Source organism: Giraffa tippelskirchi, chromosome 13, assembly GCF_054371585.1.
Source record: "Giraffa tippelskirchi isolate mGirTip1 chromosome 13, T2T-mGirTip1v1.2.pri, whole genome shotgun sequence".
Classification (NCBI taxonomy): domain Eukaryota; kingdom Metazoa; phylum Chordata; class Mammalia; order Artiodactyla; family Giraffidae; genus Giraffa; species Giraffa tippelskirchi.
The window spans coordinates 61968485-61995600 of NC_137287.1; the positions used below are offsets into that span (position 1 = coordinate 61968485).

Consider the following 27116-nt stretch of genomic DNA (forward strand, 5'->3'; position numbering starts at 1 on the left):
GAAAGGTGAAGTTCACAAAAAGAAAGGAAGTCAAAAGCTTGAAATGCCTTTTCTCTCACATCCACTGTGCTGTTTTGGCATTTCTTTGCTTCCCCAGTTGAAGAGCTGACTCATTAGAAAGACTCTGATGCTGGGAAAAGTTGAAGGCAAAAAGAGAAGGGGGTGGCAAGGATGAAGTGGTTAGATAGCATCACCAACTCAACGGACATGAACTTGAGCAAATTCTGGGAGATAGTGAAGGACAGGGTCTGGCAAGTTGTAGTCCCTGGGGTCATAAAGAGTCGGACACAACTGAGCAACTGAGCAACAACAAAAAGTTGAAGCAGAATGGACTTACTGTGTTACTGGCACCACCTGGGAAGTGAAATGATTCTGAGGACTGTTTACTTTTAAGTTGCAGATGGAAAAGGGAGGACCCGAAAGAATAATTTTGCCTGCACTGTTATACCAGCACTGAGAGACCAGTAGATGTCAGCATAAGGACACAGTCCTCCTGATTTCTGGTTCACCTAGATGAAAAGATTTGGTCCTGTTGCTCATACAAACAGGAGCAGCTGGGGCTTCCTCACTCATTGAGATGCCTGCTTCTCCCTCTAGGGATGTGGCAGCTTTATGGTCATTTGTGGAAGAATCACTTCATGCCCTTTGCAGAAGAAATTATTTCGGGCCCTTGGAAGTCACCTGTCCTTGACTCCCATGCACATGAAAAGCCCCCACTCTTAGGATTCTTTGTCTACTTTTCTAGAGTAGCATCTTGGATATTGCACTTCAAGATCACTCTGATGCACAGCCATGGTTGAGAAGTGATATCTGAAGGTGTAATAAAAAAGACATTACTTTGCTTCCATGCATACTTGTTTTATCTAAATGTGTCCTTGGATTTTACTGTTTTATGAATTGTATTTGTGGTTCTATTGTCATTGATTCATTTATTTATTCATCTAGTATTTGAAGAGTCTGCTATGCCTCAGGAATTGTGCTAAGTGTAGTTAAGGAGGGTACCCCTAAGTTTGGCAGGGTAGATAATAAGAGACAAGTAATTTCAATATAAAGTGACACCTATGATAGAGTTAACTCAGCACTGAGGAGGAGTGAGGAGGAGCTCTTCACCTAAGGAACACAGGCATGGCACGACTAAAATATTGATGGGGAGGAGTGGGCAGGGAAGAGAGCCTGGACAGGCACAGGTGCCCTGTCCTTGGTGCTGACTCTTCACTGGCTAAGATAAAGAAGCTTTTCCTAATACCTGGCTTCTGATAATTTCTCTACTATCTGTCCCACTAATTCCGAACCAGATGAGGAAAAGGGGAGAAAAAAATGGAGCCCAAATGTAAACGGATTACAAAAGTTATTGAAGAGACAGCCACTGAGTTACTGACTTGGTGATGTTTGAGGGAGAAGGGAGCAGAGCTTTCATATAATTCCCAAGAAGGAAGTTTCTCCTCCAAAAAGGAGGAGAAAGCTCTCCAGTACTTTCTGCAGTGTTATACTTATGAAAGCAGAGGCTTTCTAGAAGTGTTAACAATGTGAAATGGGTCCTGAAATTCACCTCTAGGTGAAAAGGGGGCCTGAGAGGCATTCAGGCAGAGAAAGCATTAACAACAACAACAAAAAAAACTAACTTGTTTAAGGACCCACATGTAACTTAAAATAGCAAGAACACTTAGTGTGATATGATATCATGATATTCTAGTGAAGATATAGCTAGGAGTTATGTCAAGGATGGTCTTGCATGCTCTCCTCATGGAGGCCGGCAAAGTGCCTCCCTCCCTCCCCCTAAACGGCTCCCCCTGGGGCTCTTCCACGGAGACCCCCACTCAAAAGGTGCCTCACCCCACTACTCAGGCCACCCGACTGCCTTCATGACCCTGATCACAGTCTGAAATGTGCTACTGACAGTGACCTACTGATTGTCTGCCCTACTGCCCCACGGACCCTGCCTGTCTTGTCCCTGGTGTCACTAGACCCACAGACAGCATCCCGCATAGTTCCTGCTCCGTAAGTATTTGCTGAATGAAGTCATTGTGTGAGCTAAAGCCTTCATTCAAGTCTACTCCTCACAAACACCTGTGTTCTAGAGAATATTCTGGAATAGAAATTTTGTTTCCAGTTTTTGCTCACATGTTAGAGGCTGGCACTCTTTGAAGGATGTAGCTGAGAACCATGGAAGGGAGCAAATACACACGTGGGATCCTAGAATGCTTCAGGAATAGACTTTCCCAAATTGTTTTCCTAACACTGCAGGGGTGAGTACATCTCTTGTTCTGAGCCCGGAGGCTGCTCCTGGAAATCTCAGAATAAGTAGTTCATAAGATAACTGAGTTTTAGAAGTGAAAGGATCTTAGGGTGATCCAGGGTTTGACCTATTTCTCTGCTCTAAAGATGAAGCTCCTGGAAGCCAGAAAAGTTCTAAGACTTGCTGGTCAGACCAAATGCCCAGTGTACCCTGGTGAGTCCTCATACGCGGGTGTCCTGACCCTGCAGAGTCTACTGTTTTACCTTACACTGTCCCGCAAATACTGCACTTCTCTTTGGAGTAAACCCCAACTCTTCTGCACACCCCCCCACCCCCAATGCAAGTCCTTTGCAACAGACCCAAGAGCTGGTGAGCAGAGGCAGACCTGAGAAGCCTGCAAGCCGAGTTCCATGGAAGCGCTGCAGGAGAGGAGGGGGAGGGGGTTCTTTGTCCTCCATGGTGACCCCCAGAGCTTTGGGTCTTCAGGTCTAAGGAGGATAAGCATTACTTGGGGGTTAACCCAAGAGGCAGCACCCTTCTCAAGACAACCACTGGGGAGGATTCCTAGACCCAACTTCTCTGTTGCAAGATTTTCATTGTCCATCAACGTGGAAAAGAACCACAAGGTGCAGTAAAACCCAACTGGACAAGCTGAGGATTCAGTTGCATTAGGGCAAACCTGGGGAGGATGGACAGCAGCTGAATTCTAGATACCCACATCCTTCTCCTAAGAACAGCCGTATCTGCTGATGCTCACCCTTCTTCCACCCTGGCCCTGAAAGGGCCAACCGATTTCCCCAAGGAAACTCACAAATGAGCTTGGACTTGTCTTTCAGTGGGTCCAGCCTGCCTACATACACACAGAGCAGCATCCCAACAATCGTAATGCAAGTATAGCTGAGCAGTGTGAGTTTAGAAACAGAGTAAGACAGGTGGAGAAAACACAAGCAAGTTGATCTCTTGCCAGTGAAGTTTGCTGAGTGATCCAGAGAGGTGATGGAACTTGTCCAAGGTCACACAGCAAGTTAACTTTGGGCTGAGACTGAAACCCAATGTTCTGTTACAATATAAATGAATAACGTTAATATAAATGTTATGCCTAAGTTCTAGTTACATTTAATATTTTTGCCCATTATGGCAGTTGTTTTGGAATGCCATTTTTTTAATCCTGCATTCTATTTAAACAAAGCTCTTTAAGGAATAAAGCTCTCTACCTAGACTGAGTCCCTAAAGGACACAGGCTCCTCCACAATTCTTGCTGTAAAGACCTACAATGGACATTGTGGGCACCAGGACCACCCAGTCTGACCCACGGCCCAGACTCACAGCGAAGCAGACAAACAGAGGCCTCCCATGACCCTTTCAAATCAGAGATGAACGTTTCTAATGGAAAATGACACAACTGACCTTGAGCAGCTCCAGACATGCAAACTTAGTGAGAAAACCTACCAGGAAGAGCTGGAAGGAAGCCGCTACCCCGCTCTAGTCTGAGTCCAGCAGCTTGGTGACTGAAAGCTCCTGCTTACCTCCCTACTGCGGATGGGGCCGCTGGCCCCCGTGGGACGATTTGTTTCCAGCACAGTGGGGCTAGGAAGGCTTGGCGTTCAGGACCCGCCAGTCATGAACTGTATGCAGTTGTGTACGGGGCCTTCCTTGTAATTCGCGGAGCTTAAAATATGAGTCCCAAATTAATCCTTCGGTATCCTGTTCCTATTTCACTTGAGAGTACGTTCCCTACTTCCCTTTTTCAACAAGGGCAGGGAAGGGCTCCTGTGGTTAGCCTTTCAGAAGACGACCTGTGTTGCCACAGTCCACCCATTGGGAGTCTTGAGATGCTAATTCTAGTGAAGTCAAAGCGGATGAAGAAGATCCAGTCCTTCTGAGGATCACTTAACACTTACAGAACCCATAATACTCTCCACCGCTTTTCATCATGTAGAAAAGAACAGGTTCACTCAGCATCCTCAAAACTGGTTCAATCCTACCTCAATGTCATATTCAAAAAATGCAGCAGGGAGGCAAGCACTATTTGGTCTCTGTGTTTATTTAACACTTAATAAGTACCTACAATGAACCAGGAATTGTATCTTATTGTTTAAAAATTTCAAAGCTGTAAAATATGGCCCCAGGTGAGAGGTTACCAAAAGTAGCCTGGAAGGATCAAAATCACTCACTCCGCAAATTCTGCTCTGCAGCTTGGCCAAGCATCAAAACCCCTAGACCCAAGGGAAAGCCCAGGGCAGAGACGGTCTTGCCAAAGACCAAGAGGAGGAGCTTGGAGGGTGGTGTGGGGGTGGGGTGAGGGGGCACCCAGGAGAGGGGCCAGGTGATAGCCCCAGTGGGTGCATTTAAGGCACAGTGATGTCTGGATCTTGGCAGGACCTCCCATCTTGCCCTCCAGTTGGCTTTAAATCCCTGACTTTTTCGCCTTCTCCCAGTTAAAAAAAAAAAAAGGGTAAAACAAAAAGGGAAAATTCACTGGGATACTTATTCTCCCAAATGACTTTGTTTAAGTCAAATCTAAAAGGCAATAAGTTGTGTGGTTTTCTTCACCCTTCATTAATGATGAAAACTGCCCATTCAAAAACTACACTAAGACAATATATTCCTAAATAGCAATCCAGCTTTAATTTTAGGGCATGAACCACCTTGCAAACAAATTACATCACGATGATTTATCAATAGGTACTGTACTGGGTGTTTTCGGGCTTTTTTTTTTTTTGCAAACTTAGAACAAACCAGAAAACGTAATGTTTAAGTCTTATTCATCATGTAGAAAAATAAACCCAACCTAAATTACCTTCATGGCAAGGGATCCATTCTGCAAAAGTAAAACTGAAATCTACACTTACAGCAGAGTTTTAAAAATCCTTAGTGCAAGAAACATAACCAATTAATACAGATCGATGCTCAGGAATATGGAAAATTTTCCTATACAGAGGTAGAATCCAGTGCACAAGGCTAAAACAATATTCAATAGTCTAAACAAGACTGAGTCAGGTTGTACGGAATCCACTTTAAGTTAGCAGACTGTATGTACATACATACAATAAATAGACTATACAATTTTTTAAAGTAGTTTAATAAACTCCACAAAATAATAGTAGATGCATTGAAATATTTACATAATTCAATTTTCAAATCTCTCATTCAAATAAAAGGGATAAAAATAAGATGTCTGCTTGAAAGGCAGCAAAACCTCTTTCCTGAAATGGATCGGTAAAGTAAGATACTCTACATGGGAGGAACTAACTTATTTGAGAGGTATTCATAGTCAGCTAAGAAAATATGTCCCTTTTTAAGCTATATAGTTTAGGGAATATAAAATGGTATTTTCTACATTTTGGGGGGTCTCTATTTCATGTTCTAAATCCAAATCTTACTTGAAGGGAGCAGCTGATTTTGGAACCCATATGGAGTATATTGACACAGTTACAATGGAAAGATAATTAACTTTTCATATTCTGCTTGTTTGTTTTTGAAAGTTTAAGCCAGAAAGAATCTGACAGTATTTCTGGCCCACACAGTTGGGTTTACACATGCTACAAACTTCAGGGCCATCTGACTAGCACTGGGCTTCATGTTTTTGGGCTGCTTGGCTGTTTCTGAGTACCTCCCACTAACAAAGCATGTCTCCTCAGGGGCAGGCGTGTCTGGGGAGCAGGTGTATGAGTTCAGGGCACACGACAAATAATGTAAGATTCCAGAGTTTTCCAAGCTCACACAGGAGGGTGGTAAAACACAGATTTATCTACTGCCATTTGCCTCAAAGACCTAATGAACGAAAAACTTAGAAACCTCTGTCATTGTGACCTGAGAAAATGTGCAAACCCCAAAGCACTGTATGCTTCGTTGACCCAGATTCTTAGACTTAACTGTGAGGTTCTGTCATTAACTCTTTAATTTTCCTTGCTATAAAAGCTTTTCATCTAGCCCATAAGGAAATGAAGAATAGTCAGAAATGAAAAAGGACGGTCATAATTAATGACACATAAACCTTCACAGTTTTAGTTTCATATAACTTCACTAAGCACCCACAATGAAAATGCAAGTTGAGTTTTTTATTCAATCATTCTGTGAAAAATACCTCAGTAAATAGGAACATTTTGCTCTTCAGTGATCTTCCATGTGAATACCCACCCCCACCCCCCTTTTTTTTAATTTTAGATTTTTAAAAAAATTTTTATACAAATAGACTAACTTTGATTTGAAGTAAACATATAAAAGTTGAGAGGAATATTGCTTGCACAATGGACGTGGAAGTAGAGGAGTGGGGTGGGCAGGGCGAGGAAGGGGCTGCCCCTTGGGGCAGGCAGAGAGAGAGAGACCACCGCAGGATCAGAAGGCACAAGCACCCATGTGATCTAGAATGTTCCTGGGGGAGGAGTTGGGGGAAGGGAGTCGTCTGGTTCAGCACTACAGTCAAGTTGATTCCACCACTGTGGAGAAAACCGGCTAGGATCAAGGTGCGCAGAGACGTGACAAGTGCTCCCCCTGGAGAGCAAGAAAGCTCAGAAGACAGCTCGCAGGAGTAGTGCAGAGAGAAACAGCCAGTGCTATTTATTTGGATGTCTGTGCCATGGTGGGTACAAACTATATTCTCTGCTCTGTGGGACCAAAACCAAAACAGAATAAAACAAACAAAAATCCCCCCCAAGTCCCCGAGAAGCAGCAAGAAGGAATGCAAGAAGGAAGTCTTAACGGGACATACTGATCCGAGTGGGGTGGTGAACAGGGCGCGCGCCTTTAATGAGCATCCAACTTTGTCACCTACGCCAGGCTCTCCTGTTGGGTTGGTTCCGATACTGACCGACGGGGACTTAGGAACCAGGCCAAGCCGCTCTCCCTGCCTCTATGCGACTTCCCGTCCCTTCCCTGCCTCCTCCAGGGTTAGAGTCTTTTTCCTCCATGAAGGAAGCGCTGTCCCGGGGTTGGGAAGGCGTGGACGGGATCCCATGGCACTGACTTCGCGTCCTCGGAGCCCAGCTGCGCATGCGCGCAGCCTGGAGGCACTCATCAAGGCAGCCTGGCGGAGCTATGAATTAAAAAGAAAAGGAGAGGGGAAACAAAACCAAACCACCCCACGTCTGTCTTTTCTCGAACTAAAGGAGAAACTGAGGGATGGCACGGCCTCCGGCAGGGACGCCCATGGTTAGGAGATGATGGCCGGGGACCACCTGGGCAGAGTCAGATTGTCAGCACTCGCTGACCGCTTCCTCGTGGGTCTTCTCAGGTCCTTGTACTTGTCCTCGCAGAGGCGGGAGATGGCCTGAGGGGCAGGAGAGACACACTCAGATCAGCCCCGGGGCCGGTACCCTGGCCACACCCTCCATCCTCGCAGCTGGCCAGCACCATCCACACTGAGGACACTCGGGATGAAGGTGCTGAGGGCCCGGCACCGCCCGTGGAAGATGGCTCTGACCTGTGAGCCTTCTCCTCCCCACACCTACAGCCGCCAAAAGTCGGATGGGAAGAGCCCAGTGCACGTGCAAAGCCGAGTTATACATAAGACACAAGTGTCCCACAGCTTCACAGTGACTGCCCTAAACCCAGGTTAAGACCAACCGGCTGGCCGGTGCTCTAACTAGGCTGTGGAGAAAACACTTTACAAAATGAAAAATAAAAGCAGACTCAAACCTTTCTGGATTGCCAATCATAGGGTCATCTGGTATCTTTTCCCTTATAAAAGTGCAGGCTGGTTTAAAACAGGGGTTTTAAAAAACTTATTTGGTTTAAAAAACAGAATCAATGCATATTAAATAAAAACCAGTACTGAGAAGGTTATTAAAAGTACGAGGTTGTACCAATGCAATCCAGGTCATCTGGTCCTTATTTTTACGATGACTGGCAATGGCAGGAACTAGCCTGAGCACAGAGCTCTGCCGCAGGAGTACACCCGCGGGACGCTGGCGCCCCTTACCTCCAGCTTGTGGGCCCTCTCCCTGCTCAGGGGTTCCAAGGGGAAGCTCAGGTTGTTAGCTTCCGCCAGAGAACGAAGATCAAAATAATACTTGGCATAAACACTGGAAGGAACGTTGATGTTGAACTGGAGCAATTCAAGGAACTGTCGCTCTAGCTCGTTCCTGCAGAGGAAGACAGAAATACACAGCTGGGCCGCTGTCCCCACCGCGATGGCCCAGGCAGGCTGCTGGACACAGAGGCCACAAGGCCGCATCCTCCAGGGAGAAGAGCCATCTCACCAGCAGCCTGCTTGGATGCAGAGTTGCCATCTCACCACCAAATTGGCGATAAAAGCCAAGCCCATCTGATCCAGTGCCCGGAAGGATGAGGCCTGCTTAACTGGGATGATCAGCGCCAGGAAGTGCTTCAGAGTGACCCCAACACTGAGACCAACCTGCACACACATACATATGCAGCAGGCTCTGGCCTCACCTCACCGCATGAACCATCAGTTCAAACAGGGGGCAGAAGACACAGTTCGGAGCTGTCAAACAGAGTCCAGTGAGATTGGACAGCTGCCTAGAGGACAGGCCTCCGAGACCCAGAGGATCGCCTTGCTGGGAGGGAAGGGTGGGGAAACGATGAGCAGCTTCCTCAAGACCATGGGAGTAGAGGGAGGAGACCACCAGTCTCAGCATGCAGCCACCCACCCACCCTAACCCTAATCCAAACCCATTACTTGCAGGGTCTGTGAGGACCCACGCCTGGGCCACCCATCTGATGTGACAGGTCTGGGTGGGCCCAAGAATATGCATCTCTAATACGCTCTTGCGGCTGAGCCTGCCCTCCTGCCGAACACCTGGATGACAGCACCTGGTCCATAAAGGAGCCAACCCACTTATAGCTGGATGAAGGCCAGAACACATTGTAAAACGTCCCCCATCAGCAGGCCTACCTCTTGGTAGTCACTGCTGGGGGAGAAGCATCCTCAGGGACAGGTCTGTCTGTCAGCACTGGTCCTGGGCCAGACTCTCAGCTCTAGGCCACTCCCCGGGCAGCACCCTGGACTCGCTTCTGTCCTTTACCACAGTCTCCCCTCCTACTCTTCTCCGAGCCGGAAACTGTGACATTTGACTGCAGCCTGGCCCCAGCACAGCACCTGACACACAGCTGGTGCTCAGTAATTACTGTTATTAATTACTGAATGGAGCGTACCAAGCTCAGCCTGGGTGGAGGGATCAGGGAAAGCTTCCTGGAAGTGAGAGCTGAGCTGAGTCTGGAGGCCGTAGTGGCTGGTTCCCTGACAGCAGCTCCCAGGCAAAAGATAACTGAGAAACCTCAGCAAGTTGTTATCGAAGGCCTGAGCGCTTTGGAGGGAAAGACCAAGACATTGAATTCAGTTCATCTAATCAGAGGGGCTGCTTCCATACAGCTTTGAGAAAGGAGTTAAGCCCCAAATGTATATGTTATGTCAAAATTTACACTTCTAATGACTTTTATTTATGCCTGCTTTAAGTCAGACTTAGGAAATTGTATTTCATCCTGTGAAATACAAGAATCCAGGCAAGAGCTTAACAAGACTTGGGAGCTGCCCGTGGAAACACTGCCACCTAGTGGCCAAGAGGTGCCACTGCAGATCCCCTTCTCCAATGCCACGAAGAAGACCAGTGAGAGCCAGGAAGCTATTCCCACCCCAGACGGTACCTAGACACCACTGCCTTTTGTTGCGGGTATAACCAGGATTAAAGTCGAGAGGAATCTGGTGTCCAACAAGGTGGCAGTTTCCCCAAGTTCCTTAAGGGAAAAACAGCCTTTCTGAATATTTATTTTTTAAATGTTTCTGTTTAAGTTTTGGGGGAAATAAAGATTTTAGAGTGGCTGTGTTTTCAAACTAGGGCAATATTTAGAAAATAAAAGTAATCCCCCAAATTTGAATTTCCAAACAATAGCAGTACCTCCTCCAGGGACATCTGACAGCTTGTTATATGATAAATCATCAGAAAACTAACAGTGATGCAGAGGGAATGGGCTTGATGGATTTGCTACTCTCAAGGGTGTGTGTGTGTGTGCGCGCGCATTTAGTTGCTCAGTCGTGTCTGACTCTTTGCATTGCCATGAACTTTAGCCCGCCTAGCTCCTTGTCTATGGGATTCTCTAGGTAAGAATACTAGAGTGGGTTGCCATTTCCTTCTCCAGGGAATCTTCCCCAGGACATCAAACCTGAGTCTCTTTCATCTCCTGCACTGGCAGGTGGATTCTTTACCATTAGCATCACCTGGGAAGCCTAATTACCAGTAAATAGTTCTGATGTAAAACTTTATAATAAACAAATCAAGCCAATAAACCAAAAACATTTCAGAAGGATCTGTTACATTAAATCATCACTGTAAAGAAACCCAGTTGAACTGATGTCACTTAGCAACTTGCGAATGGGGCTCTACAATGGAGGAAAGAGAGTTGTTTTCATCACCTCATGGCCTATCGACTTTTCTCGAAAAATGAGCTCACTTTAAAGATTGCCAGCTACAAGGCAATGGCACCCCACTCCAGTACTCTTGCCTGGAAGATCCCATGGACGGAGGAGCCTGGTAGGCTATAGTCCATGGGGTCGCTAAGAGTCGGACACGACTGAGCGACTTCACTTTAACTTTTCCCTTTCATGCACTGGAGAAGGAAATGGCAACCCACTCCAGTATTCTTGCCTGGAGAATCCTAGGGACGGCGGAGCCTGGTGGGCTGCCGTCTACAGGGTCGCACAGAGTCGGACACGACTGAAGCGACTTAGTAGCAGTAGCAGTAGCAGTAGCAAGCGGCAATCCCACTCTTGGGCACAGACTCCAAACAAGGCCTCAGGGAGGAATCTGCACACTCCTGTTCACGTTTACAGCAGAGTTACTCACAGCAGCCAAAAGGTGGAAGCAACCAACTTACAATCTGGATGACAATTCTCTTAATAACTGTTCTTAGCGTGGAATAAAATTAAGACTTTAAAAAATGTTTTTAATTTTCTTTTTCTTGCTATCACAAACTTCATATTTTTCTTATTAAGAATGACAGGTGCAGGAAGGAGTCTTATTGGTCTGTAGTAGGAAAAGGCTCTGTGGCAAAAGATGCAAGAACATAAACAAGTGTCCCCAGGGCAGCAACAAGCAGGGGGGTGCCCAGCCAGCCAGCCACCGGAGGAAGGGGGCAGGCAGGGGAGGAGCACTCAGTGGTCACAGGGTCCAGGGACACGGATGGGGGCTGGGACACAGTGGAACCTCCTCTAGCAAGAGATGCCTCGAGGACGCCGGACAAACAAGATGAGAAAAACCTAAGAATTGGGACAGCAATGATGCAGAAGATCATCCTGATTGTTTCCAAAGCAGCTCCTTTCGTCCTGACCCCACTTCCTGTACACCCAGCCCCAGGGACCCCAGGCCCCGGGCTGCAGGTGAACCCAGGACGGTGCCCTGAGAGAGAAGCGGCCGGACCAGGAAGCACAGGAGGACCCTTAGGGACAGAAAGTTCATGTGAAGCCAAGTGAACTTGCAACACGTGACAAAAGCAGTGAAAATCTTCTCTCTGAAACTGAACAGAGGCAGGGAGCATTTTAGTCCGTCTGCTGCCTGTTGTCGGTCTGCAGTGAGTACAGAGTGGGGATGAACCCCACTGCAGAAGGGGAGCAGGAAGGTAAAGGAAGGTTCCCTGGGACATAGTTTCAGAGACTAGATTCACAAGCCAGAAAGCGTTACCAGTACCTGTCTGGGACCCACGGGACAAGACGTACAGGTTTTTGTAAATCCTGTACGTCTGGGACCCACGGGACAAGACGTACAGGTTTTTGTAAATCCTGTCCGCAACCGTGTCCTTGCTCGGCCAGCTCACAACAGACACACACAGTCACGGTCACTCACCCCACCCCATGCACGTCCACACGGGGACGCCCCCGCCCCCACTCACATGTCCTCCACCGTGATGTCCTTCAGGATCTGGCAGTAGTCCACGTTCCACACAGCCTGGTCGTCCCACACCTTGGAGGCCAGCAGGATGGCCCCCAGAACAATCCGCTTCCAGTTGGCCGGACAGATGTCAATCTCTGCGTATGTGAGAAGCCGTTCGAGGTACACCTGGAAGACATGAGCACACGGGCACCCTTCATCCCTAAACCACAGGCAGAGGAGGGTCAAGGGCTCCCTCCCAAACCACAGCAGCCCCCTGATGGCCTCCGCAGCCAGTCTGTGCGGCCTGCGGCCTGTGAACGGGGGCACAGGTGGGGAAGCCCCAGGGAGGCTGAGAGGGCCACCCCCTTGTCTGCCTCTGCCACTCAGACAGGAGCTCAGACAGGAGCCTCTTAAGATGGGGGCCGGCACTCAACGGTCTGCTAAGTCAGTAAACAGACGAATGATGATAGTTCTTTTGCTTAAAAGGCTTTCATTCTGCTTCCAGTACTTTACTAATGAAAAATCAATTCTTTCCATCTTAAAAAGCAGGATTTTTATGGCTGATCTCAGATACCAGGTACTCCTCAGACCAGATGAGGGGCACAGTATGAAAGACAATAAAAATCATGAGAAAGAAATTACTAATGTAATCACAAAGACAAAATAGCCATACCCAATGAGCTGCCAAGAGGCCCTAAGTTTCCTGAAAGGTGATGAAACAGGAAGCCATCACGTCCACCTTACTGCCCCACCCTGGTCCGGTGACCCGCCCCCGCCACCGTGGTTGCGTTTCTCCCCAGGAAGGGCAGCTGCCCTCCTCCTGTCTCTCCCCAGAGGAAGCCAGAGTCCCCTGAGGACCACGCCCAGGCCTCACTCCCACCGTGTGTGCCCAGCAACCAGCATGGGGCTGGGTCAGGGAGTGGCCCCCGCGTGCTGGCCTCAGGGACACAGGACCCTGCAGGAAGGATGAGCTCTGGGTGTGGAATGCGGCTACAGGAGGGCAGGTCTAGGGAGGCCTGAGTGGATGAGATGACCACAGCAATGGCATTCAGGAAGGAGCCGCGGTAAGAGGCAGGCGGGAAACTCAGGCCCTGGATCGAAGTACGGGGGAAGGGGGGTGGGGTCAGAGGAGACCGCTCAGGGAAGAGCCCACTGTGGTGCTCAGCACAGAACATCTGAGAGGCCTTCACAGAGGCCTCTAGGGTCACGATACGTGCCTGCCAACCACACTCTATGTACCTTCAAGGGCACTTCCAAATGTCTCCTGGGGACAGAACAGCACTGGGCTATGACAACCACTGGTGAAAAAAAGTAGGTCACTCAGCAAAGTTCAATCATCTTTTCCATTGTTCAGATTTTAGTTTTTAATGGCATTTATTACATTCAAGGAGCAGGAAGAGTAAGCTAATGTTTTAGATCATTCTTTTTGTGTGAAAACTGAAATTCTTCAGCGAGAGATCCAGGCCAGGTTGAGTAGAATTTTAACTGGACACCGACCTCAGGAGCCCAGACTATGTATGTTACAAAGGTTGATGACTAACTCTTCTCATTCCACCAAGAAAAGAATTTTTTAAATGTGCAACAAAATTGTGCTAAGAGCAGAGAACTGAGGCTGGATCTAACTCCAGATTTTTTGAAGCAATCATTATGGACACTCTTCAATCAGATCCCTAACACGCTATTCCTTTATATAAACGAGCTATGTAAACCTCTCCAAGCTCTCCAATGAAATAGCTTCTCACTGACTCAGTACAAAAAGAAGGCTACTCAATTTTCGTCTTACTTAACCATAGTAGATAGATATTAACAGTCACACTAGGTAATATTTAAGATGTTTGGAAAAAAACAGGCATCTACCACATCTGATATTCCACTAAGATGAACTAAAGAAATTAGATATGATAACACACTCCATTACCAAGGGGAAGCAGATGTTATGTTTGGGGAGGAGGAATTCATAATAAGCACCACATAATAGCATGTAATTTAGCAGAACTTGTCAAGAAAGCTATATTCAAGGGTCAGCTGTAATTTCTTTAGTAAACTCCCACTTGGGTATTTTAATGTTCTGCCAAGTAAAATAATATACGATTGATTTTTTCTGAACACCATTCCCTACACCATTGCTAATAGGACACTGCTTCTCAATCAAATTTTCAGATTTAATTTCCTAAGAAGGACCATCCTGAGAGTCTCTAGAAAATACAGGTTAGTGAGCACTTACAGAGCATTCAGGTGACTGTACAAAATAAAGCTGTTCGAAGGCACGGCGTGGGGGGGAGGAGGGGAGGGAGAAAGTGGCAACTCACAGAGTCCAGGGTACACAGGACCACGCTTCCGAGGACGCTGGGTTTCCCTGTCCATCACAAAGAGCAGCACCGGGTCTGTTCACTGTACTCTTACCCACAGCTCAGCTGACTGTGGGCCTCCCCAGCACTTCCTATTTGCTAATATTTGAGGTAGCTGGATTCCTCACTGGACTTTATCTGAACAACACTTTGACCTCAGTAGAAACCACTAATGTGCCCTAAAAAGGGGGTTTCTGGGGTCAGAATGTATAGATTCCACAGGTGGCCTCTTCACCAGAGCACCGGCTTCTGAGAGGCACTTTGGGGCCAAGTGACAGCCCTCAGGGCTGCCCGGGGTGGGGGTGGGGGGACCCAGCTGGGCTGGCATGCCTGGTGCTCCCGGACACACACAGCAGCAAGTGCCTGAAGGCCCTGGAAGCGCCTCCCACAGGCAGGCAGCGGTCTGGCTCCCTGAGGGCAGTGGGACAGAGCAAACTGTGGTCCTCCCTGCCTCCTCTGGGCAACGGGCCAGGCCACCAAGGGAAGGCCCAGGAGAGAGGCAGAGAGGGATGTAGCCCGCTAGCTCAAGCCCAGACCTGTTGTGAAGGGTTGTTGCGAACCTGGAGAGATGGGTGGGACCACCACACGCAGGGCTTGCTCGAAACACACAGTTGGCTGCCTGGGCCAACCAAGCAGACCCTGGAGAATCAGTCTGCAGAGCTGTGCCTGTTGTGAGGGCCCCTGACGCTGCCCACTTGTCAGCTGTAGCCAGAGATGCTCATCTCCCACTAAGCCACCAGCTGATGTCCCAGGACAAGGGAGGATTTCAGCAGGTCCCACAAGTGACAGACACACACACACTCCCACAGCACTCCCAAGACAAACTAACCACCCACGTCTGCTCGGAGACAGGGGAACACACTCTACATGTTCTCAACAGAAGTCTCTGCAGAAACTACATCTTTCACAGGACACGAAGCTTCTTCACACTGATAAATCCAAACTCGAAGGTGCTACAGGGCGAAGTCAAGTCACCATTTTCTTCCGAATGGAAGGTAAAAAACCCCACCACATTGCATCTTGAAGCAGGAGCTTCAAAATAAATCCTTCTTCAGGGCGTCAATTTAAGTACTCATTATCTGCTTTTCTTCCCCTTCTTCCCCCTTTGTCACAATCTCCCTTCATTAAAATGTCAACCCTGCCACCTGGAGGGTGTTTTTTGAGGATCTGAGATCCTTTGGAGGAACAAAGCTGAGCCATAAATATGCTTCTCAGTCATGACCTCAGGGTCTATCAGCACTCCACAGCACCTGAGGAAGACTTGCTGAATGTCTGTTCATCTGTCAGGGGGCAAGTTCCAGGAGAGAAGGAATGCACAAGCAAACAGGTCACTGTGCCATCAGCCGAGAACACAGGGCTCTCAGTGTGGCGGAGATGTGGAGGGTCCTTACGCTCGCCGTCACACCACAGCATCTCTTAGGGAACCGCACAGGCCCACGGGGCAGCCCACGCACTGGCAGAGCCCATTTCTTATCTGAGTGGTGCACAGTGTGAAAAGTCAGTGACAGCGGGCTCTGCTGTCAAAGCTACTTCCCCAATGAGATTGGAGCTAAATCATCCGTCCCTAAGGTTTTAAGAATCTAAGGAAGGTTACAGGTTTTTAACTTGAGTCAGTGTGCAGATTATGTCTATGCTGTCTCTGAATATCTTACAGACATGTATTTACACAAAAATCACAGAAGAGAAGGCAGCAATTACAGCAGTCCTTGAGACGTCGGGAACCAACACCAGAAACCTGGACATCAATGAGGCGGCCCTGGTCCTTCTCAGCAGTGGGCCCTGTGTCTCACTCACCTGCATGGGTCATTTCAGCTTTCCTGATTCTGAGTGTGATCTGACAAGGGGCTCTAGGTGGGACTGTGGAACAGACCACAGGCCCTCTTTTGGGAGATCCAGTCGCTGTTCTGGATAAAAGACAACCCTGAGGTGGCGCTGGGGTTCCCAGGTCTACAGTGGATATTCGCATCCCACTCCATGGCCACGTCATCCTGCGGGCACTCACCAGGGTGACGATGGCACATTCTGCAGTCAGCTGAGCAGCACTGAACAGTGTCCGAACAAACCGGTAAATCTGCTTCTGCTCTGGGTTGTGTTTGTCGTAATCTGGTGGCACTTCGGATTTCTAGGGAGGAAGACATTGTCAACGACCAGCCGCCCCACAGGAGCCACAGAGACATGACTGGACCACACCCTGGGACCCAAGGGGAGGGTTACCGAAAGAGGGTGAAGGTTTTCATCGAAAATATCCAAGAGCATCCTTCCATCTGGGTCCCTGGGGAGGAAAGTAACAGAAAACGGAGTTTCCCTTCTGTAACAGAGTGCCAGTCAAAATGAAAACAAAATATATTCTGATTCAACTGTTATTTCAAGAAACAGAGGCAGTACTGTTAAGAGATGCTACTGATTATTCATGAATTATAATTTGTTTTTCTTGGGGACAATACTTAATCACTTTTGAATAGTCCATAAAATAAAGGTTATGAACCCCATTTAGTAAAGTAAAAATCAAAGATTTTCATTTCCTGAGTTTTCAAATGCACCAAGTCTAAATTTCTTTAACATCTTGTTTCTGAGCAAAGTTTGATGGATCTGTTTAAACCATCACTACGTTGTGGTCAACACAAAAGACGTCTGAGGGTAAGAATGAACACGCAGTGTGTCCTGGAGATTAATCTGAAATTCTCACAGCATGCAGCTTAACCACTTCACTAATGAGCGGCTTCACGACTGTATTTTTAAAAAATACTTTTATTTATGTATTTATTTTTGGCCATGCTGGGTCTTCACTGCTGCATGGGCTTTTCTCTAGTTGCTGTGCTTGGGCTTCTCGTTGCGGAGCACAGGCTCTAGGCACGTGTGCTCAGTGGTTGGGCTCCTGGGCTCCAGAGCACGGCTCAGTAGTTGTGGCCCACGGGCTTAGCCACTCTGCAGCATGCAAAATCGTCCTGGATTAGGGATCAAACCTGTGTCTCCTGCACTGGCAGGCAGATTCTTTACCACTGAGCCACCAGGGAAGCCCCATGACTCAATTTTGAAAAACAACAGGGGGCACGTAGAAAAGTGTCCCTGGCTGTTACCAAGCCAGTCCCTGCACAGATCCATTTAAAGGGGTGGCTCTCTCTGTGAACGCAGGCAGAGGGGGCGCTGGGCTCTGGGGGGCCACACCCCGCTAGTGACGGCTCTGCTTCCACCTGACTTATGTCATTTGAGTGTTGCCTAAAAAATTATTCTTTGAAAACCGAATTTGGAAACCCCTGCTTTGGTAACAGCACGTAATGTTCCAACGTCAGTCAGGCTTGCAATTATCAGAAGCTGTAGATCTGTCTCTGACATGCACCCCCGTGGCACACACCACAGTTTCTGCTCTATGACTTACTGTCTGCAAAAAGACGAAAGAGAGCTTGGCAGAACAGGTAATTTCTTATATGCTTTTTCCATGATTCCGTGATTTTCAATTCACTTCTGTAATTAACTGAACTATCTCCAGACTCCCATTAGAGAGGATTTCTACCACCTTAAAAGAGTTTATGACTAACTTTACAACAAAATTGTTTCTACTGAATTGAAACTATAAACTTCTTTTTCATGTGAATACTGTGCACAGAAACTTGCTAAAATATTTTATAAAAGACAGAATGTTTAAGTGAATGACACAAAAAATAAAGTCAAGAGGAGGCTGAATACTGTCAAGAAACTCTGTTCTCTTTTGCTGACTTCATTTGGTTTCCTCTGACTCAGAAGCAGTTCAGTACTTCTCTGGGAGGTGTGGGTAAACTGTGTTACCTTTACAGATTCTATGAAAGTGAGATAAAAATACAAAACTTAAAGGCTGAGGCAACTAGAACGCAACAGGAAAATGTCACAGCAGATAAAGTGTGATGTTTTCAGCACAAAATTAAACAAAATCCACATACCTGTTTTTGATGTGGTAATATATTGCGAGAGCTACACTGTAAAATAAAATGCAGGAGTTCAGTGTTTCATAAGCATATTCAAGATGTTGTATTTTCTCTGGCATCAGTCTGATCATAAATATTTAAAACTTAAATAAAACAATCCATCTGAACAGCCCCCATTTAATTCAGAATGCTGATTAAGAACATGCATTCTTCAAAGTAAATCAATCAGGTATTTATACCCAGAAGTTATTAAATCTTTTCCAGAAACACCAAAATTTTGTGATATTCAGAAATAAATTTCTCTTTCTATGTGAAAATTTAAGTTTCCTCACTTTATAATACAGTCATTATGTAAAAATTAAATGATGAAATTAAACTCCTCTAGAGGTCTCCCAACTTATCACCTGCTATTTTAGAAAACCAGTGGTTTCTTTATAACTGCCGGAAAAATGTGAATATTACCCACAGTGGTTTATCATTTTTTCTCTTAAAATCAATAACCTCTTGGCAATCTGCCTAACTTATTCATTCATCTGCTAAAATGGTACTTACCTCTTATTTGTAATACCTTATACTTTAATACCTTAAAATTTCATTTTACATTTTAAAATAATTTAATGAAGACATTCCCATCCCCTGAATTTTCTTCAAGTACCACTTCTCTGATTATAAAATGAGATATATTCATATTGTAGAAAATTTTCGAAAATCAAGTATACAGAAAATAATTCCTCTGCCCAAAGATGATTACTACCAGCTTGAGATACAGAGACATCTATTCCTAGTTACCTATCAATTATGTGTGTAAGCAAGCAGGCTGGCATCCCACTTTCACCCTCATTAACATGTTTCTTACCATAATAATGTTACTCAAAAATACAACTTTAAATGGCTGACTATATTCCATATTTCACCATACTGCTGATTAATTTATTAACCATTTCCCTGTTCTTGAACATTTAAGTTGTTTATAGTATTCTGCAATTATGATTAACACCATAATATTCCCACAAATAAACATTTTGTGACCTACAACTCTTATTATTTCCACAAGAAAACATCCTGTAATCGGAAATAGGAGCTCTAAGGTCATTAATAATTGTAAGGCTCCCCCAGACATACCTCCCAATATCTCTGCAGAAAAGCTGTACCATATACACCTCCTCACCAGTGTCTGTCTCACTTCACCTTCACCAACGCTCACCTTGAATGTTTTGAAAAAATGTTCTCCAGCTGGATAGGGTAAAAAGGGTAACTGCTTTCAACCTGAGTTTCTTTGATCACCTATCAAGTGGGCAGGGTTATTCAGGTTGAACTGCTCAATCTTTTTATTACTTCCTCCTTTGTAACCTGTCTAGATCCTTCCACAATTTTAAAATTTATTGAGGAGGCCAATATTTTTTTTTTTAAGCTTCTAAGAACGTAGCTAACTGGCTGCATCAGGTTGAGCTCTGGTCTCTGAGCCCAGGAACTGCCATCCAGGGCCCCAACATGGAGCGAGCAGACTGAGCCCCAAACACCTCCTCTTACTCGGCGATGCCCACTTAGAGCCCGGGCGTGCATGCTGGACTCCAAGCGGCCCAGACGTTCACCCACGACCTGACACGACAACAGCTCATCTCGCTCTGCTGAAAGAGAGCACGTTCTCCCAAATCTCTTTCCGGATCTATGAATTCAAGTGATTTTAGTTAAGTGTGAAAAGTATTCCTGAGTGAGTGTAATATATTTGTTCTCCTAACATCCTGAAAAGCATCTAAGCTGATGAAGGAATTGTAATTGGGGTGAAGGGACTTCAAAAGCTTAAAAAAGAATGGTACAGTTTTCAAAGTGCCTTCACATGTACCTAAAAAGCCCTGCCATGGGAAATAATAAATGTAACCAATTCTATTTTATAAATGAGAAAATTCAGGTAAAGATATCAGATGTCAGGATTTCTGACTTATACAATGGTTTTGTGCCCTTTCATTCTATAATGCTGCCTCTGGAAAAAAGGAAGAGGTACTGTTTTATTCATTTAAAAGTCATGCTGTGATGATTAAATTGAATGTTTCATGTGATTGGGTTTGGTAAAGTGATTACTTTAATTGCTTTAATTGGTTGAGGAAAAAATATGGTCTCTGCTTTCCCTGGGAGGGAACATGTCATCGGAAAAACATCATTGGACTGAAGTCAGACCAGCTGGGCTCAAAACCTGACTCCTTCATCAGTTAGAGTTCATCCACCTCTCAGAGCCGTCACTTCCTCATCTATAACATTCGGACAATTCAACCTGCATCGCAGAGTGGTTATTACAATCAAATGAAGTAAATAAAAGCATGATCTCAAATGAAAGTTACTATTATTTCTGCTGCTGTTGCCCTGTGAATAATTCCACCTCTGGAGGTCTTCCAGCCTCTGTGGAGGGAAAGTCTCAGGGCCCCAGGTTACTACTATCTCTCATATCTCCAGAGCCGAAAGCCAGGTTGGACATTATCACAACTCACACCCCCGTGAAACAGAGGGATGCTCTGAAGGCCAATGTCCACTCAAGGTCAAACCACGAAAGTGAGAAAACCAAGCTGAGGATGCACATGTGGTCCAGTTCCACTGGCCAGTTCAGCAGGTCACCGTGAAAGAAGTAAGCGACTCTTGGGCGGCAAAGCCTGGTCAGCTGGAAACGGAATCAATCCCAGGCTTCACTCCCAATGGCCAGCTTGGGAGACCTAGCCAATCTACCACGTGCTCAGAACTGGTGAGGTCTCCCAGGACAGGCCGACCAGAGGGCTGGCGCAACCGCCCTAGTTGCAGAGCCAGGAGGAAAGGAGAGCCTGGAAGGAAGAGATGCTATTTTCTTGCCCAGGAAGACAAAACCCATTTTGTTTGCCTCACTTCTGACCTAGAGCTAGGTCAGAGGTGCCAGGTTCTGGGAGGTGTACGAAGCTGCTCCGACCCTGAGGCCAGGGGCCACGGATGATAGCGTGGGCAGCTGCAAACAGCTCCTCACCACCTGCACCCGTCCTTTGAGCACCAGCCCCATGCTTATACGCAACTGGGGGCCTAGGGTGGTTACAGGGGCACCGGGGTGGATGGCAAACTCTGAATTCATACCACAGCTATCAGCATTTAGGGGAAAGATGGGAAAAATCAAGTTCTCAGGGAAGATATCATGCCTGTGAAAAAAATGAACACAGAATAGTGTGGAAACCTGTCACATGTCTGCTTCTCTTTGACCGTTCAACCCTCCACTCATTCCCTAACCAGAATGTGTAAATATGTTTGCTCTTTGGACAATCCCCAATTTACAAAAGAGTTTTCTTTTTTTTTTTTTAATATGAATTTTATTTCACAGTACCTTTCAGTTCCTGGATTTCCATTTGGGTCTTTTTGTAACTCTACTCTTTTTTCTGGCTGCACCGACCAGGGATTGAACTCGGGCCACAGCCATGAAAAGCCCAGAATCCTGACCACTAGGCCACCAGGGAACTCCCCAGAGGGTTTTCTTCTAAAATTAGCTTACAAAGCAGTTGTTAGAACCCAGAGCTTTTCTCAAAGGTCAAATGTGGTTAACAGGAGGTTGAGTTCAGCCCTCGAATGCCCGCTCTGCCCATAGGAAGATAAATGACTGATTAGTGAGTTTGTATCAATTTTAACATCTTGGAGGAGGAGGCCACAGGGGTCTTGGCAAGTGTAGGACAAGATTAGGCAGAATTTCAGAACAGGAGGGCACTCAGACCTCGCACACCCTGCCCTTCATGACATGCGTCCCCCTTGTGTGGGCAAAGGCCCTGGCTGGAGTCACCAGGCCCACTAACACCTCAAAATGACCACCACCAAGTCACGTGTGACACACCGGATTTACAGGGAAGGATTCTGATGTTAGGTCTACTGTTAGGGTCTACCCTGCCAAGCTCTCAGATTCAAAATGGACATTTTTAAAAACAGGGCACATTTTAAAACAAATAAGCTACAGACTGAAGGCATCTCAAATCTGGGTGGTGTCCAGGGAAGCCACAGCATCCACACTGGACTCTTCCTCTTGACACTCAACCCTCACCACTGGCCCAGCTTTCCAGCTTCTCTTCCTCTTTTTTTAACATTTATTTATTATTTATTGAAGAATAATTGCTTTACAGAATTTTCCTGTTTTCTGTCAAACCTCAACATGAATCAGCCATAAGTATATATATATATCCCCTCCCTTTTGAACTTTCCTCCCATCTCCCTCCCCATCCCACCCCTCTAGGTTGATTCAGAGCCCCTGTTTGAGTTTCCTGAGCCATACAGCAAATTCCCACTGGCTATCTATTTCACATATGGTAATGTAAGTTTCCATGTTACTCTTTCCAAACATCTCACCCTCTCCTCCCCTCTCCCCATGTCCGTAAGTCTATACTCTATGTCTGTTTCTCCACTGCTGCCCTGTAAGTAAATTCTTCAGTACCATTTTTCTAGATTCCACATATACGCGTTAGAATACGATATTTATCTTTCTCTTTCTGACTTACTTCACTCTGTACAATAGGCTCTAGGTTCATCCACCTCATTAGAAGTGACTCAAAGGCGTTCCTTTTTATAGCTGAGTACTAGTCCATTGTGTATCTGTACCACAACTTCTTTATCCATTCATCTGTCGATGGACATCTAGGTTGCTTCCATGTTCTAGCTGTTGTAAATAGTGTTGCAATGAATAATGGGATACATGTGTCTTTAAATTTTGGTTTCCTCATGGTATATGCCTAGGAGTGGGATTGCTGGGTGATATGGTGGTTTTATTCCTAGTTTTTTAAGGAATCTCCATACCATCTTCCATAGTGGCTGAATCAATTTACATTCCCACCAACAGTGCAAGAGGTTACCTTTTCTCCACACCCTTCTCCAGCATTTATTGTTTGTAGACATTTTAATGATGGCCATTCTGACTGGTGTAAGGTGATATCTCATTGTAGTTTGATTTGCATTTCTCTAATAAAGAGCGATGTTGAGCATCTTTTCATGTTTGTTAGCCATCTGTATGTCTTCTTTGGAGAAATGTCTGTTTAGGTCTTTTTCCCACTTTTTGATTGGGTTGTTTTTCTGTTATTGAGTTGTATGAGCTGCTTGTATATTTCAGAAAGTAATCCTTTGTCAGTTGTTTCATTTGCTATTATTTTCTCCAGACAACATTCTGAGGGTTGTCTTTTCAGCTTGCTTAGTGTTTCCTTTGCTGTGCAAAAGCTTTTAAGTTTAGTCAGGTCCCACTTGTTTACTTTTGTTCTTATTTCCATTACTCTAGGAAGTGGGTCACATAGGATCTTGCTTTGATTTATGTCATCGAGTGTTCTGCCTATGTTTTCCTTTAAGGGTTTTATAGTTTCTGGTCTTGTATTTAGGTTTTTAATCGATTTTGAGTTTATCTTTGTGTATGGTGTTAGGAAGTGTTCTAATTTCATTCTTTTACATGTAGTTCTCCAGTTTTCACAGCACCATTTATTGAAAGAGCCTATCTTTGCCCCATTGTATATTCTTGCCTCCTTTGTCAACAATAAGGTACCCATAGATGCGTGGGTTTATTTCGGGACTTTCTATCTTGTTCCATTGGCGTATATTTCTGTTTTTGTGCCAGTACCATACTGTCTTGATGACTGTAGCTTTGTAGTATAACCTGAAGTCAGGAAGGTTGATTCCTCCAGCTCCATTCTTCTTTCTCAAGAATACTTTGGCTATACGGGGTCTTTTGTGTTTCCATATGAATTGTGAAATCTTTTGTTCTAGTTCTGTGAAAAATGTCATTGGTAATTTGATAGGGATCACATTGAATCTGTAGACTGCATTTGGTAGTATAGTCATTTTCACAATATTGATTCTTCCTACCCAGGAACATGGAATATCTCTCCATCTGTTTATGTCATCTTTGATTTCTTTCATTAGCGTCTTATAATTTTTTGTGTACGGTTCTTTTGTCTCCTTCAGTTTAGTTTAGTTGCTCAGTTGTGTCTGACTCTTTGTGACCCCATGGACTGCAGCATGCCAGGTCTCCCTGTCCATCACCAATTCCTGGAGTTTACTCAAACTCATGTCCAGCAAGTCAGTGATGCCATCCAACCATCTCATCTTCTGTCATCCCCTTCTCCTCCCGCCTTCAATCTTTCCCAGCATCAGGTTCTTTTCAAATGAGTCAGTTCTTCCCATCAGGTGGCCAAAGTATTGGAGTTTCAGGTTCAACATCTGTCCTTCCAAAGAATATTCAGGACTGATTGATTTCCTTTAGGATGAACTGGTTGGATCTCCTTGCAGTCCAAGGGACTCTCAAGAGTCTTCTCCAACACCACAGTTCAAAAGCATCAATTCTTGGTGGCGCTCAGCTTTCTTTATAGTACAACTCTCACATCCATACGTGACTACTGGAAAAACCAGAGCCTTGACTAGACAGACCTTTGTTGGCAAAGTAATGTCTCTGCTTTTTAAAATGCTGTCTAGGTTGGTCATAACTTTTCTTCCAAGGAGCAAGCGTCTTTTAATTTCATGGCTGCAATCACCATCTGCACTGATTCTGGAGCTCCCAAAAATAAACTCTGCCACTGTTTCCCCATCTGTTTGCCATGACGTGATGGGACTGGATGCCATGATCTTTGATTTCTGAATGTTCAGCTTTAAGCCAACTTTTTCACTCTCCTCTCTCACTTTCATCAAGAAGCTCTTTAGTTCTTCTTCACTTTCTGCCATAAGGGTGGTGTCATCTGCATATCTGAGGTTACTGATATTTCTCCCAGCAATCTTGATTCCACCTTGTGGTTCATCCAGCCCAGCGTTTCTCATAATGTGCTCTCCATATAAGTTAAATAAGCAGGGTGACAATATACAGCCTTGACGTACTCCTTTTCCCATTTGGAACCAGTCTGTTGTCCCATGTCTAGTTCTAACTATTGCTTCCTGACCTGCATACAGATTTCTCAGGAGGCAGGTCAGGTGGTCTGGTATTCCCATCTTTCAGAATTTTCCACAGTTTCTTGTGATTCACACAGTCAAAGGCTTTGGCATAGACAATAAAGCAGAAATAGATGTTTTTCTGGAACTCTCTTGCTTTTTCGATGATCCAACAGATGTTGGCAGTTTGATCTCTGGTTCCTCTGCCTTTTCTAAAACCAGCTTGAACATCTGGAAGTTCACAGTTCATGTACTGTTGAAGCCTGACTTGGAGAATTTTGAGCATCACTTTACTAGCATGTGAGATGAATGCAATTGTGCGGTAGTTTGACCATTCTTTGGCACTGCCTTTCTTTGGGATTGGAATGAAAACTGACCTTTTCCAGTCCTGTGGCCACTGCTGAGCTTTCCAAATTTGCTGGCATATCGAGTGCAGCACTGTAACAGCATCATCTTTTAGGATTTGAAGTAGCTCAACTGGAATTCCATCACATCCACTAGCTTTGTTCATAGTAATGCTTCCTAAGGCCCACTCGACTTCACATTCCAGGATGTCTGGCTCTAGGTGAGTGATCACACCATCGTGATTATCTGGGTCTTGAAGATCTTTTTCGTATAGTTCTTCTGTGTGTTCTTGCTACCTCTTCTTAATATCTTCTGCTTCTGTTAGGTCCATACCATTTCTGTCCTTTATTGAGCCCATCTTTGCATGATATGTTCCCTTGGTATATCTAATTTTCTTGAAGAGATCTCTAGTGTTTCCCATTCTATTGTTTTCCTCTGTTTCTTTGTACTGATCACTAAGGAAGGCTTTCTTATCTCTCCTTGCTATTCTTTGGAACTCTGCATTCAAATGGGTATATCTTTCCTTTTCTCCTTTGCTTTTTGCTTGTTCTTTTCACAGCTATTTGTAAGGCCTCCTCAGACAATCATTTTGCCTTTTTGCATTTCTTTTTCTTGGGGATGGTCTTGATCACTGCCTCCTGTACAATGTCATGAACCTCCGTCCATAGTTCTTTAGGCACTCTATCAGATCTAATCCCTTGAATCTACTTGTCACTTCCACTGTATAATCGTAAGGGATCTGATTAAGGTCATACCTGAATGGTCTAGTGGTTTTCCCTACTTTCTTCAATTTAAGTCTGTATTTGGCAATAAGGTTTTCTTTTTTGTGTTGTCTTTGTCTGGTTTTGGTATCAGCGTGATGGTGGCTTGTAGAATGAGTTTGGAAGTGTTCCTTCCTCTGCAATTTTTTGAAACAGAGTTTTAGAAGGATAGGCATTAGTTCTTCTCTAAATGTCTGATAGAACTCTCCTGTGAAGCCATCTGGTCCTAGGCTTTTGTTTTTGGGAAGATTTTTGATCACAGCTTCAATTTCAGTGCTTATAATTGGGTTGTTCATAATTTCTATTTCTTCCTGGAAGACTGAACTTTTCTATGAATCTGTCCATTTCTTCCAGGTTATCCATTTTATTGCCATGTAGTTGTTCATAATAGTCTCTTATCTTATAATCCTTTGTATTTCTGCATTGTCTGTTGTAATCTCTCCTTTTTCATTTCTAATTTTGTTGATTTGATTCTTCTCTCTTTTTTCCTTGATGAGTCTGGCTAAAGGTTTGTCAAGTTTGTTTATCTTCTCAAAGAACCAGGTTTTAGTTTTATTCATCTTTACTATTGTTTCTTTCATTTCCTTTTCATTTATTTCTGGTTGAATCTTTATGATCTCTCTCTTTCTACTAATTTTGGGGGTTTTTTGTTCTTCTTTTTCCAGTTGTTTTAGGTGTAAAGTTAGGTTGTCTATTCAACGTTTCTCTTGTTTCTTGAGGTAGGATTGTATTGCAATCAACTTCCCTCTTAGAACTGCTTTTGCTGCATCCCGTAGGTTTTGAGCTGTCGTGTTTTCATTGTCATTTGTTTCTAGAAATTT

The 27116-nt window shown here is 45.2% G+C and overlaps 1 protein-coding gene across 8 annotated transcripts in view; it reads right to left on the reverse strand.

Annotated features, from left to right (window-relative positions):
• Nucleotides 1-6768: 6768 nt before the first annotated feature.
• CCNY (cyclin Y) overlaps nucleotides 6769-27116 on the reverse strand; it is a 114544-nt gene continuing 94196 nt past the window's right edge. For all 8 annotated transcript variants that reach the window (XM_081554251.1, XM_081554257.1, XM_081554252.1 and 5 more), the window contains 6 exons: nucleotides 18323-18358; nucleotides 16623-16680; nucleotides 16411-16530; nucleotides 12080-12246; nucleotides 8157-8319; nucleotides 6769-7505 (listed from right to left, as the gene is read on the reverse strand). In XM_081554251.1, the coding sequence (XP_081410377.1) occupies nucleotides 7389-7505; nucleotides 8157-8319; nucleotides 12080-12246; nucleotides 16411-16530; nucleotides 16623-16680; nucleotides 18323-18358 (661 nt within the window). In that variant the 3' untranslated portion in view covers nucleotides 6769-7388. The remainder of the gene's footprint in view (nucleotides 7506-8156; nucleotides 8320-12079; nucleotides 12247-16410; nucleotides 16531-16622; nucleotides 16681-18322; nucleotides 18359-27116) is intronic.